The 14,840-nt window shown below is 39.8% G+C and overlaps 1 protein-coding gene and 1 pseudogene across 4 annotated transcripts in view; both read right to left on the bottom strand.

The window, feature by feature from the left end:
* The window catches only part of LOC107554017 (chondroadherin-like protein), a 14,537-nt pseudogene extending 4,490 nt beyond the window's left edge, over window positions 1-10,047 (bottom strand).
* Window positions 10,048-11,994: 1,947 nt separating this feature from the next.
* The window catches only part of LOC107554056 (ran GTPase-activating protein 1-like), a 12,400-nt gene continuing 9,554 nt past the window's right edge, over window positions 11,995-14,840 (bottom strand). For all 4 annotated transcript variants that reach the window (XM_016236432.1, XM_016236430.1, XM_016236434.1 and 1 more), the window contains one exon: window positions 11,995-12,147. In XM_016236432.1, the coding sequence (XP_016091918.1) occupies window positions 12,069-12,147 (79 nt within the window). In that variant the 3' untranslated portion in view covers window positions 11,995-12,068. The remainder of the gene's footprint in view (window positions 12,148-14,840) is intronic.

The following is a 14,840-nucleotide window of genomic DNA, read 5'->3' as shown; positions in this document are numbered from 1 at the left end:
CTGATGACACTCAAATCTACTTCTCATTCCAACCAGATGATCCAACGGTAGCTGCTCGCATTGCAGCCTGTCTGAGAGATATTTCTAGCTGGATGAAGGACAATCACCTTCAACTCAACCTTACTAAGACCGAACTGCTTGTGGTTCCAGAAAACCCATGGTTTCATCACAGCTGCTCTATACAGCTGGGTTCATCAACCATAACTCCTTCCAGGACAGCCAGAAACCTAGGAGTTGTGATCGATGATCAGTTAAGCTTCACCGACCACATTGCTACAATGGCCCGGTCCTGCAGATTTGCCTTATACAACATTAGGAAGATTAGACCCTTCCTGTCAGAGCAAGCCACACAACTTCTTGTCCAAGCTCTTGTTCTCTCCAGACTGGACTATTGTAATGCTCTCTTGGCAGGCCTTCCCGCATGCACTATCAAGGTTCTGCAACTGATCCAGAATGCAGCAGCGAGAGTGGTCTTTAATGAGCAAAAAAAGCTCACATTACTCCTCTCCTCATCAAGTTACACTGGCTATACCAGTAGCCGCATGCATCAAATTCAAGGTACTGATGCTTGCCTACAAGACCACCACTGGCGCTGCACCAATATACTTAAACTCGCTAGTTCAAACTTATGCGGCCTCCAGAAGCTTGCGTTCTGCAAGTGAATGGCGCCTTGTGGTGCCATCCCAAAGAGGCACAAAATCATTCTCACGGACCTTTTCCTGGACTGTGCCCGGCTGGTGGAATGACCTTTATGAATGAGTCTTTAGCCATTTTCAAAAAACATCTAAAAACACATATTTTTCGCCAGCACCTGACCAACTAATACTAGCACTTACCTATTTTATTATTTAATAATAATAATAATAAAAAAAAAAGTAAAAAAAAAACTACTGTGTACTGTGCTAGACTAACTGAGACTTGTCATGGCACTTGTATACTGTTGCTCTCTCGTTGGTCTGATTGCTTCTATTGTTCTCATTTGTAAGTCACTTTGGATAAAAGCGTCTGCTAAATGATTAAATGTAAATGGAACATGCTGTAGGTTGAGCCCCCTTCTCGCTTGAGAACTGGGTGTGTTGCTCCCTCAGCTAAGTAAATTACTGCTAGCTGTTCCAGCATTGGAACATGTTGCAGGTCAAGCCGCCCTCTCGATAGAGAACTGGGTGTGTTGCTCCCTCAGCTAAGTAAATTACTGCTAGCTGTTCCAGCATTGGAACATGTTGCAGGTCAAGCCGCCCTCTCGATAGAGAACTGGGTGTGTTGCTCCCTCAGCTAAGTAAATTACTGCTAGCTGTTCCAGCATTGGAACATGTTGCAGGTCAAGCCGCCCTCTCGATAGAGAACTGGGTGTGTTGCTCCCTCAGCTAAGTAAATTACTGCTAGCTGTTCCAGCATTGGAACATGTTGCAGGTCAAGCCGCCCTCTCGATAGAGAACTGGGTGTGTTGCTCCCTCAGCTAAGTAAATTACTGCTAGCTGTTCCAGCATTGGAACATGTTGCAGGTCAAGCCGCCCTCTCGATTGAGAACTGGGTGTGTTGCTCCCTCAGCTAAGTAACTGCTAGCTGTTCCAGCATTGGAACATGCTGTAGGTCGAGCCCCCTCTCGATTGAGAGCTGGGTGTTTGCTCCCTCAGCTAGAGATTTACTGCTAGCCAATCCAGCATTATACCTTAGATCGAGTTTATGACTTCTCAAATATAGTGTTTTGGGATGCACCATTTCCATCTATGGGCTGCTCTTTTAAAGTACCACGAGGGCCCCTTAGAACGGGTTTTTCAAAATCCATGTTATGGTAAGTGTGCACGTAAGTCTTTGTACACTTTCTAAAATCCACACTGTGGTAAGTTTGCATGCTAGTACCCTGCATTCTTTCTAAAATCCTGTATGGTAAGAGCTACTCGCGGCAGCCTCGTGCTCTTTCTTGAGTGGTTTAAAACCCTGGTTTTGCCTTGGGCACCACTCCACCTATGTATCCTCTGGATACCTACTTTAACAGGGTGTTGCTACTAGGGGTCTGTTGAGACAGTTCCTTCAGCATATGCAGAGCATGTGGCAGCCCCTGTGTGACAGGCCAAGACTTAGTATGATTCTAGGCTCTTGGTCGTATTCCCTTAAAGGAATCTATTCCTGATTCCAAGCCTTGAGCTCTACCCCGGGCCCAGGAGTTCTGGCCCTAACAGGTACGTTTTTGGGGTATGTAGCCTAGGCTTCTGGCCGTAGGGAATAATGTCAATGACAGCCGTCTTAACGTCCCAGGGGCAACTCCCATGGCTATGGTAGAGTTGGTACTTAGTGCTCACCATGGTTCTGGCATGCACTCCCCTCAGCATGGTGGCGTGGGTATACCATTCCCCATAGCGACCCATAGAGGACGCAGTTCGAAGTTCCCTTGAAAGGGAACGTCTCAGGTTACATATGTAACCATGGTTCCCTGAGTAGGGAACGAGACACTGTGTGCTCTAGGTTTCTTGCCATGCTTCGGACGCAAGCTTCAGACGAAGAAGTGGATGATGTATTCTCCCGACGCCTATTTATACTATAGTCGCACTGGTAGTGATGTCATGGCTGTCGCCGGCCAACATGTTGTTGGTGTTTTTTCAATGTATGCTTCAGACATGGGTCACGACGAGGTGTTCCCCATAGTGACCCCTAGAGGACGCAGTGTCTCGTTCCCTACTGAGGGAACCATGGTTACATACCTAACCTGAGACGTTTTCTAAGAATGCAGTTGTGAGTCCTGAAAATTTACGGGTGTGAGTTTGGTTATATAATCTGGTTGTCATTCCCATAAATAATCTAACTGTGTGTGAACATAACCATATTAAGGACTCAAATACAGGACTGACAACCGTATTCTGCTGTTGTGTGTATGTGGCCATTGTAAATGTTTAATGTCACTTTTAATCATTTCAATGCAACCTTGTTGAATAAAAGTATTTTAATTAATGAAGTCAATTAATGTTGACAAATAGAACCTTATAATAAAGTGTTAGCAGTTTTACCCCACACTTTTGGATGGGGGTGTACATTTAAAAAGAAAAACTTGCTTGCGATGAGGCAAAAGTGGACAATCGCAGTCCTATGAGTGGCCTCAAGTCCGGCAGCTCCTCAAGCTGGTTTCCTTCAAGAAACAGACTTCTCAGACCAGACCCCAATTTTGCTAGAGAATCTTTAGAGACCTTCAAAAGGTAAGAGATAGCAGAGAGATTCAAACCTAGTTTGGTGTTCTTCTTGTAGCATTAGGGAAGGTTTTGTCCTTACCTTTTCTAAACCCATATGATTAAGGTAAAGATGTTTAAGTGTGGCAGCAACTGGCTGAAAAACCCCATGTGCCATTATTCTCCATGTGCAGAGCCAGCAGACCAGGCACCAGCTTGAATGCTTCTTTGGGGAACTGGGTGAAACGATTCTTCTCCAGATATAGGTAAGTGAGATGGGGCAACCCCTTGAATGCCTCAGGACTCAATAAAGTGAAGTCATTTTCTGAGAGGTAGCGGTAGACCAGACTCTTCATACCAATGAAAGCACCATCTTCGACCTCATGGATCTTGCAGCGCTGCAAGTGAAGGGAAACCACTTCCGCAGTGCCTGGGAAACTGTTTGCAGGGATGTAGTGGAAATGATTGCCCTGCAAGTCCAACAGGCACGTGTCTGGTGAAAAACCACCTGGGATCTTGGTGAGGCCTTTGTTCTTACAAGATGAGTGGTGGTTCTCAGCCTGCAAAATGTATGTGGGTCAATGACAATATCAGTATTATTATTGTTGTTGTTGTTTTAGTTTTAAAGGGGTCATATGATGCGATTTCAATTTTTCCTTTCTCTTTGGAGTGTTACAAGCTCTTGGTGCATAAAGAAGATCTGTAACGTTGCAAAGACTAAAGTCTCAAATCCAAAGAGATATTCTTTATAAAAGTTAAGAGTCAGCCACACCTACCTAAAACGGCTCGTTCTAACACGCCCCCCCACATACCTACGTCACTATCTGGGAAGATTTGCATAACGCCGCCCAAATGTTCACGCAAAGAAAGAAGGCGTAACTTTTATTCTCGCTGTAGTATTGTTGCTGCCGACTCCATGTCGTGAAGGCGCTGCGTGTTTCGTTGTGAAAGCGAAACTACTTTGTTTTGCCTTCCAAAAGAGGACGATATCTGCTTCGTCATGCCTGGAGCTGATCCGTGCTGGTTGCTGAGGAAATACAACACTTTGCGCTGTGGATCGCCAGATTGACTTTCACCGTGGACGAAGCGGAGTCCAGCCCGGGGTCGTCACATGTGGTTGCCGCAAGCCTCCTTCGCCTAACCCGCCGGCCGTGCCGTTCTCAAGCCCGCCGCCTCTGCTCACTCTAGCCCCCGGCCTCTGATCACCCTAGGCCGTCGCCGCTCACTCTAGGCCGCCGTGTGTGACGCTGCGTTTCGTTGTGAAAGCAAAACTACTTTGTTTGGCTTTCCAAAAATGAACACGACTAGAAATCAGTGGTTAAGTTGTATTTACAACACTGTTCCAGATCACTTCAACCCAAATATTCAGATGTGTGCAGCACATTTTATGGAGGACTGTTTACTGATCCTGGTAGAGTAGACTACAATGCAGGCTGTTCTGACTCACAGATTGTATGTTTTTTATATTTAAAGAGTTTTTATATTTTATATTTTTTATATTTAAAGTGAGTTTTTTGGGCAGTGTAGAGTAGGGCTTGTTGTTTGTCATTTCTCCGATCACAAATGCAGACATGGTTTTATGTTTACACGGCGCGATGCAACGCAACGCATAAAAAGACAGTATAAGTCATTATAATCCATAATTATGTCCCCACTGGATGCAACGAATGCCTCGTTTTTGAATCATCGTCATGTTTTTGAATCATCGCTCTGGCCAGACAGGGCATCATCACAATATGGTAGGGGCGTAACATTTCCGTCACATGCTTGAGGTATTTGGCCAATCATAACGCACTGGTTAGCTGGCCAATCACAGCACACCGTGTTTTTCAGACCGATGAGCTTTGTAAAAATTGACGTGTTTCAGAAAGGCGGGGCATAGAGGAGAAACAATAATGTACAGTATGTGGAAAATAATGTGTTTTTTTTACCTTAAACTGCATAAACACATTTCATTACACCAAATACACAAAATAATGTTCTTTTTAGCAACATCATATGACCCCTTTAATGATTATAACCCATCATAGAGTTCTAGATAAAGAAAACTTGTTTGCTAAAAATTTTTTTAAAGATTTGAAACATGAAAATTTAACAGAAAAAATTTACACACTGTTAATGTTTGTGAAAAATACCATTTTCAAAAATGTCCGGTGGTGTAAACATGAAGTAGAAAGAAATAACACCTTACCTTGAGGAATCATCGCTCTGGCCAGACAGGGCATCATCACAATATGGTAGGGGCGTAACATTTCCGTCACATGCTTGAGGTATTTGGCCAATCATAACGCACTGGTTAGCTGGCCAATCACAGCACACCGTGTTTTTCAGACCGATGAGCTTTGTAAAAATTGACGTGTTTCAGAAAGGCGGGGCATAGAGGAGAAACAATAATGTACAGTATGTGGAAAATAATGTGTTTTTTTTACCTTAAACTGCATAAACACATTTCATTACACCAAATACACAAAATAATGTTCTTTTTAGCAACATCATATGACCCCTTTAATGATTATAACCCATCATAGAGTTCTAGATAAAGAAAACTTGTTTGCTAAAATTTTTTTTTAAAGATTTGAAACATGAAAATTTAACAGAAAAAATTTACACACTGTTAATGTTTGTGAAAAATACCATTTTCAAAAATGTCCGGTGGTGTAAACATGAAGTAGAAAGAAATAACACCTTACCTTGAATACACATCTTAATCATTATTTAATCTAAAAAGGTTTATAAACACATTTTCCAAGGTAAAAAGTTGATTATTATTATTTTATTTTTTTACAGATATTATAAATTATTAGGTTTTAGGGGAGCTGTACACAACATGCCTTATGAGAATGGTCAAATTATCTGATATAATAATAATCATCATGCCAAACTACTTAATAAAATAAAACTGCTCCTCATTTATGATGTTCCGTAGTCATTGTATGTGTGAATTGCATTTTTAACCTTTAACTTTTTTTTTTATATACATTTTTTGGAAAAATTTAGTGTTTTGTCACTGACCTATGTAAAGACTTTTTAGTCACTCTATTTTTGCATCAACCCCAGTAAGGTTTCATCACCTCACACTGACAGTTGGCTGGGCATTTGACTTTATCTGGGGGTGGGGTTGTGGGCAGTGTTGGCAGTCTGCTCAGCTCCTCCAGCTCGGCCTTTAGCAGGGCCTCCTGGCTCTGACAGCGCAAATCAGCGGGCTGTACCGCCTCCAGATTCTCACTGGACAGATGTGCAGGACCTCCACACGTACCACCCAAGCGAACGTGCTCCCATTTCGCCCACTCACGCAGAGGCCGCATGTAGCAGCTGCAGTAGATGGCCGGGGTTGCCTGCCAGATTGAGGGCGAGTCAGTTTGGGAGAGCCGGGGGCCATTGGCTGCAGGACACGCAGCTGGTTATGGCATAAGTCCAGATGAGTGAGATGAGGAGAAAGCAGGATAGCTGCGTTTGAAAAATCCTTCAGGGAGTTATGATCCAAGATGAGGTGAGTGAGTTTGGCCATAGATACAGACTCTTCTTCAAGGTAGGTCATGGGGTTGTAGCTTAGCTCTAAGCGAGTTACTTCTGGAAGTCTGGAGTGAGTGAAAGAAAACATGAGTAAAAATGAGAGCACACATGCATATACGTTCTGCTTTTAAAATAAGTTTACTTTATTCGTTAATGCTTTTAAAGATGAAATAAACTTTTCCTCCTTTCATTTGAATGCTGCTTGGGAAGTAAACCTAGGAATTCAGATTACCGAGACTGACTTGTAACTTATTCAATACAAGGTTTTACACAGACTTCACTATTCTAAAACAAGGCTCAGCAAATTCTATCCTTCCGTCTCCCCCATATGTGACAAGTGTAAAGTCGCTGAGGGTACCCTGGCACATCATTTCTGTGTACAAATTCAGAGTTTTTGGATAGAAATATTCCAGTTCTTTGCCAAGGTCTATAACTGTGTTTTACTCCCCGACCCAATGACAGCAATTTTTGGTTGGTCAGATTAGCTTGAGTCTGTCAGCCCGAAGGTATACGGTTACCTGTCCATATGGTTTGATTGTAGCTAAGAAAGTTATTCTACTTTTGTGGAAGAAAAATGTTAGGCCTCTCTTTTCTGACAGGTTAACTGGACTTCTACTTTACATCTGGAAATAATCAGATACACCATTTCTGGGAACTGAAAAATTTGACAAAATGTGGGAACCAGTTTTTACTTTTCTGATGAGCGACAAGGACTAATTTTGTATTCATTTATTTTAGATGGGTAGCAATTTTTATTTTTTTTTAAACTATTGTAATTACTTTTTGTAGGATATGTTGATCTTGTATACCGTCATTCTCCTTTTTTGTCATATTTTTGTGCTTTATTTTACTAATTGCACTGATTGTTGTTATATGAAGGGTCTGTTTGTCTGTTGTTGTTTGTTCTTCATGTCTGCAAAACCATAATAAAAAATAATAATTAAAATAAGTTCTAAAATGATTTCTAAAACGGTTTATACTGAAAATATATATTTTATCTGAAAACGATATGCACCCTGTTTATTTATTTAATGCCTTAACTTATTGTGTACAATGTTATTATTATAAAATATATTTTAGCAAAATAAATATACATAATAAAAAATAAATGTAATGTAAATGTTTTTTTGTTTTTTTTATGTTTTGTATAAAATAAGTAAATCGTTGGACATTGGCCCACATACATCCAACTGTCAATACATTTTTTAACTAGCATTTTTTTTTAAAACAGTAAGGTTCAATTTCTTAACATTAGTTAATGCATTAAGTATGTATACATTACAAGTATACATTGTAATTTAGTTTCTTTTTTCTTGTCTTCACCACCTGGCTACTGTTGTAAAATGTTGAGAGATTCAAACAAAAAGTAATAAAAAATAGAACAAAATAAAAAATAAAGCCTGCAAGTGACGTCGCTAGCGGAAGCGCAAGTGTCTGAGAGTGCAAGTCGGAGAATGCACGTGTCTGAGAGGGCAAGTGTCTGAGAGTGTAAGTCTGAGAATGCAAGTTTCTGAGAATGCACGTGTCTGAGAGTGCAAGTGTCTGAGAGTGTAAGTCTGAGAATGCAAGTTTCTGAGAATGCACGTGTCTGAGAGTGCAAGTGTCTGAGAGTGTAAGTCTGAGAATGCAAGTTTCTGAGAATGCACGTGTCTGAGAGTGCAAGTGTCTGAGAGTGTAAGTCTGAGAATGCAAGTTTCTGAGAATGCACGTGTCTGAGAGTGCAAGTGCAAGGCTGCAGCCAGACCCTTCTCCTAAATTGTCCACAACAACATAACTTTTTTGTGATTTACTGGATAAAGCTTTAAGGATATTTACAATATATTTTAAACTCACGAATTCTATCCAATTAAATATTCTAGAGCTTAGCATAACTAGAATTTATATATATATATATATATATATATATATATATGTATATATAAAAATGCCCATGGAGTTTTTTTAATTTTTTAGATTTTTTAAAAAATGTATATGATTTTTTTTCAAGTCTAAAAATCACACTTCAAAATGAGTCTTCCTCAATCTTTTCAAAACCATAGGAATTTTAGTTCTTTGAAGAAAAAAAAAATATTTGAGTGGGTAAATTAAGAAATATCTTTGTTGTTTTTAACTGATGCCCCCTAGTGGACCCCAGCCACCTGGTTAAGAACCAATGATCCACTGAGGTTATTGTTAATTTATAAATATTGTCATTAAGTGTTTATTTATAGTACATAAACTTGTTAATTTATCCAACTTAAAATACTTTTTCAAAAATGCCTATGTACAATTAATAAATACAGTAAAATTATAGTTCATTGTTTGTTCAGGACACCTAATGCAATAACTTGTATTAAACCTAGAATGTTTCTTTAAGCTCACCTTGTCATCATCTCAGTTGGAAAAGACTGCAGTTGTTATCCAGGCTCAAACGGATAAGCGTAAAGAGGGCAGCAAATGCCTCTGTAGAATTGTGACTGAGACTGAGCTATTTGATGCTCTGCAAACCCTGGAACGCCATGTTGGGTATGTACAGGTGCATCTCAATAAATTAGAATATCATGGAAAAGTTTATTAAAGTTTACTGACAATTAAAAGAACCAAAGACTTAAACTACTTCAGTCTGTGTGCATTGAATTTATTTAATACACAAGTTTTACAATTCAAGTTGAATTACTGAAATTAACTTTTCCACAACATTCTAATTTATTGAGATGCACCTGTACACTAATTGGTTGTGTGTGAGGGAGAGGAGGTTGAGAAGGCCAAGCTGTGAAAAAGCTCCAGGCTGGATCTCCTCCACTCTATTTCGGTCAATAATTAGCTGCTTCAGCGATGAAAGCCCATCAAATGACTCCTAGTTTGTTAGGAGAGAAAATTATGAGGTGCATGCAAAGATTGTCCCGGATTACAACTATAAAGACCAATCCATTTGGTCTTGTCTTACCTGGTACAGGATCTCAATTGTTGTTGTTGGCCAGGTTGAGCAAGACTAGCCGGCCGAGTCTACGGAAAGCTCCTTCCTGCACCCTTCTGCAGCGACAGGCGGGTGAGGTAAGGGGTGTGTGTGAACACCTCTGTAGGAAGCTCTTGCATGTAATTTCCTCTCAGATCAAGTTTCACTGTTATCTTAGAGATATACAGAGGACAGCATTCAAGCAATGCAAATATTATCAACATTTTATAGAAATTCAGCAAAAATAAAACCACAGTGATCATAGTTTTGCACAGATTCCCTCATCAATGGTAGGTGGCACCTCGTGAGATTCTTGTTGACACAAGCAACCATTAGCTGGATGTTGTCACAGATGCAGAACTTTGGGCATTTGCCTGCCTGCACAGTATGGAACTTCAGGGCAAGCAACATTATAACCTGCAACGTTGGAAGGCTAAACATTTTGGTCTTGCCGTGTAAAACAGAAGGTAACACCAAGTAACAACTTTACCTTATTCATGTTACTTTGTAAGAAAAAAAATAAGCAAGCTTAATTAAAACTGCCAGTTTAGTTTGCCAATGCTGCATGATTTGAGTATTTGGAGTGTTGAGCTCTGCTGGTATGTTTGAACTGGCGGGATTGAAGGTACAGAATTTATGATTGAATGCAACCATAATTTATGGTTGAATGCAACTCCTTCACTGCCTCACAATGAAATCTGACAATTAAACCCTCTTATAACAGCTATATTTCATTAAGATTTTGAGTCAAAAGTATATTCACACAAATGCGTTTTCTCTAACAGTAACATCGATTTTAAAACCCTCTTACATTGTGATTTTTTCATCCAACAGACAGGTGTAAACTACGTTATCACATCAACACTGGGATGTACAGTAAAACAAGAGTCAGCTATATAAAAAAAAGATAGATCTAACCAAAAAGGGGAGCTGTGGAAGAGGGTACTTTTAATACATTTAGGAAAAGGCAAGTTGTTTAAAATACTGGAAAAGAATAAGTTTAAATAAATGTTCTTGATTGTTGTCCAAAGTATAGCCTTTTATATATTTGATGATAGGTTTTGTCATCTGTGTGACTACCTGCCCCAATTTATTTTACAATTTGAGAAACGTGTTTCTGCCGTTAGACGCAATTTAAGTCATTCAACATATTAAATTTACAATATTTTACATTTTAAAGGGCATAAAACATTCATTATATTAATCTGAAAACAAAAAAATCTTGAAATGTTTCCCACCTTATTTGTAGGAATAAATATGAGATTCTCTCACGGTCTTCATTCAGTAATATTCGTCAAATGAAGTTCAGAGAGGCCTCAGGAACCGCTCCGTCATAAACAAAATACTTACAAAATAAAATTTCGAACAAAATCATTACATAAAAACAATTTTAGTTTCTTTAAAGAAAAACACTACATCTTAAGGGCACCGCAACCGAAAAAGTGATTTTCCAAATGCGAAATATGTTCGTTCGAGTCCAATGAGACTTCAGACCGCAACTCTGTTGCACACTGTTCTCAGTCTGGCCATCAGTTACACATAAATAAACCACTGGAGGAGAGAAGGTTCCCTGCAAGTGGTTCAACACCTATAATCTTTTCAGAGTCAAGATACTGAGAAAATCGCCCGATAGGTTTGCTGACCTGCTCAAGGCTCAGTGCACTTGGGGCATCAGACGTTTCGTGAAAGCGTGGAGTGAGTTGACCTACGGCACTTTATAACTGCATGCAAAATGGCTTTACATTTGAAAACGGTGAACATTACACTGAAACACAGACAACATGATTTTTCCTTCAAGAAAAAAAAAAACTTTATTATCAACAAAATGGAATGTTGCCAATATAACAATATTCAGTGCTTACCAGTTGTAGTATTAAATATACTAATGTCCAAACATTTTTTCCACTTCACTTTCACTGCCTTCATTTCAATCCAAAGACTCTTAGGTGTTTATTCTACTTGATTTTGGTTTTAATTCCACCACCAATCTTTTCACAATATGGCACATCTAATCAAAGGCATGAGAGTGAACAATGCTAATGTGGCTCCACGCCAATGTGACAGTTTAAGTAACAACTGTTCAGAAATATCAGTTATAACATTACAATCATTTAAGGTTTAAGTGATAATTAAGCCCTAATTATCATCCAGTGCATTTTTCCTATTATCCCTTTTCATGTATAAAAATAGAAGCAATATTTCTAAAAAGAGATGAAAGAACACAACAGTTGTCTACAGTTCATCTGTAAGGAAATTTAGTTTGGGTTAGTTGTCATGAGGCACTATCATCAATGTACTTTGCAGTTGTCTGAAATCTGCATGCCAAAAAGGATCCAGAATTGACTGAACTTATGTAAACTAGATCAATAGTTTAGATAGTTTCATGTATCCTGTCAAGGTTTTTTTTTTTTTTTTTTACCCGTATTAAGTAATTTCAGTGGCTCTGTAATGAGGGTTAAGAATTAAGCAGTGGTCCTTTTCACCAATGTGGTCTTGAGAGCATCTCTGGCACTGCAGCAGGATTCTAAGACTTTGCCATTTCTGTAAAACAAACAAATACATAAATATAATGTACTTAATATTGTTATAGTACAAGAAAAATAGGTTAAACAAAACTGTCACTAAGGTTCTAATATGAACACTTTAGGTATTAAAGGTGACTTATGCAAAAATCACTTTTATAAGGAACACAGTTGTGTGGTCGCAGTGTGTGAAAACAACCAGCCTATAATGGTAAAAATCCACCCACTCATTTTTTTATAATCCCAATAAATCATAAACAGTCTCTCCAAACGAGCGGTTCCAGATTTCTTCCTATATACACGTCATACTAGGGAAAGTCCTGCCCATTTGTGATGCTCTCTGCCCCATTAGCATAGACACAGCCCTAAGTGAGAAGCAGTAGTCCACCATTACTGTTTTCTTGCTGTAGCTGTTGGAGATAAAATGTCAGCACCAAAGAGGCATTGCAAGTGTCGTGTGTTGGGATGCACCAACGAACATAGGAGTCTCCATAGACCGCTGAGGAAATGGCGGTAAAATTTAAAGGAAATGTCCCAGAAAAAAACTGAAAAGTTTGTGCTAATCATTTTACGCCGGACTGCCTTACAAATGAGGGTCAGTTCAGCGCTGGAGTTGGGCAAAGTTTGCTTCCAAAAGAGGAATCAATACCAACACTTCATGCGCGAACATCAGCTCCAGACAAAGTAAGCATCACACGTCATATTTTGTTTTCCAAAAGAGCTTCTTGGCTCTCTGTAAGGCTAATGTTGCTAAAGCTACCATTGTCTCTGCCTGTTGTCACTGATGCTGCCTTCACGTGCTACCAGAATGATCGTAAATAGGAATTTGGTAGTTAAAAATTGCATATGGAAGCAATGTGAAGTCGAACACTTTAATTTGTCGAGCTCATAATCACAAGTGGGACTTATAAAGGCACCATGAGACCAGCTATGTTGTTATTTTTAATCGTGCCATGCTCCCCGTCTGTGTAATTAATAAACACGCATTTACTGCACAGTCCAATCAGATTGCGTGATATTGTCGTGTTTTATTGGTGCCGGTATGCCGAAGCATGAGATCTTGAAGCTCCACCCTCTTCTGAAAAGGGAGCACCATTTGCATTTAAAGGGACAAACACAAAAACGGCACGTTTTGGCTCTCACCCTAAAAGTGGCAATTTCAACAAGCTATAAAAATGATCTGTAGGGTATTTTGAGCTAAAACATAATATACACACTCTGGGGACATCAGAGACTTATTTTACATCTTGTAAAAAGGGGCATAATAGGTCACCTTTAATTTAGGTATTATTATATTAATACTAATTAGGTGTAAAAAGGTACAAAGTTGTACCTTTTAGCTATTGTATAGCTATTGATGCTGCTAAAAAGAAAAGTTGTACCTTTTAGCTATTGTATAGCTATTGATGCTGCTAAAAAGAAAAGTTGTACCTTTTAGCTATTGTATAGCTATTGATGCTGCTAAAAAGAAAAGTTGTACCTTTTAGCTATTGTATAGCTATTGATGCTGCTAAAAAGAAAAGTTGTACCTTTTAGCTATTGTATAGCTATTGCTATTGATGCTGCTAAAAAGAACATTATTTGGTGTATTTGGTGTAATGAAATTTGTTTATGCGGTTTAAGGTAAAAAAAAAACATTTTCCACATACTGTACATTATTGTTTCTCCTCTATGCCCCGCCTTTCTGAAACGCATTGATTTTTACAAAGCTCATCAGTCTGAAAAGCGAGGTGTGCTCTGATTGGCCAGCTATCCAGTGAGTTGTGATTGCTGAATACCTCAAGCGTGTGACGGAAATTTTACGCCCCTTACCATATTATTATGCCCTGTCCAGCCGGAGTGTAACATAAAACCATGTCTGCATTTGTGATTGGAGAAATGACAAACAACAAGTGCTACTCTACACTGCCCAAAAAACTCGCGTTTGAATCGTCAGTGGCAAATTCTTTAAATATAAAAAAACGTACTTACAGTCTGTGAGTCAGAATAGCCGGCATTGTAGTCTACTCTACCAGGATCAGGAAACAGTCCTCCATAAAATGTGCTGCACAATCTGAATATTTGGGTTAAACTGTTCTGGAACGGTGTTGTAAATACAACTTAACCACTTATTTCTAGTCGTGTCCTCTTTTGGAAGGCCAAACAAAGTAGTTTCGCTTTCACAACGAAAAAGCTTCACACATCGCGGCCTTGAGTGAGCGGAGGCCAGAGGCCTAGAGTGAGCCGCGGCCTAGAGTATGCGGAGGTCGGCTTGAGTGAGCACAGGCGGGCGAGCTTGAGAAAGGCGCGGCAGGCAGATTCGACGAAGGAGCGTCCGGCGAGCTTGCAGCAACCACATGTGACGACCCCGGGCTGGACTCCGCTTCGTCTACGGTGAAAGCCGATCCGGCGATCGACAGCGAGAAGTTGATGTATTTCCTCAGCGACCAGCACGGATCAGCTCCAGGCATGACGAAGCAGATAAAAGAGGCCGTTCTCTTTTGGAAGGCCAACCAAAGTAGTTTTGCTTTCACAACGAAATGCGCCTTCACGACATGGCGGCGGCAACAACAATACTACAGCAAGAATAAAAGTTACGCCTTCTTTCTTTGCGTGAACATTTGGGCGGCGTTATGCAAATCTTCCCACATCGTGACGTAGACATGTGGGGGCGTGTTAGAACGAGCCGTTTTAGGTAGGCGTGGTTGACTCAACTTTTATAAAGAATATCTC

This window comes from Sinocyclocheilus grahami, unplaced genomic scaffold (assembly GCF_001515645.1).
Source record: "Sinocyclocheilus grahami isolate Dianchi unplaced genomic scaffold, SAMN03320097.WGS_v1.1 scaffold490.1, whole genome shotgun sequence".
Classification (NCBI taxonomy): Eukaryota; Metazoa; Chordata; class Actinopteri; order Cypriniformes; family Cyprinidae; genus Sinocyclocheilus; species Sinocyclocheilus grahami.
Note: the sequence above shows the minus strand (reverse complement) of the source record. Positions and strands in the feature narration are given on the sequence as shown.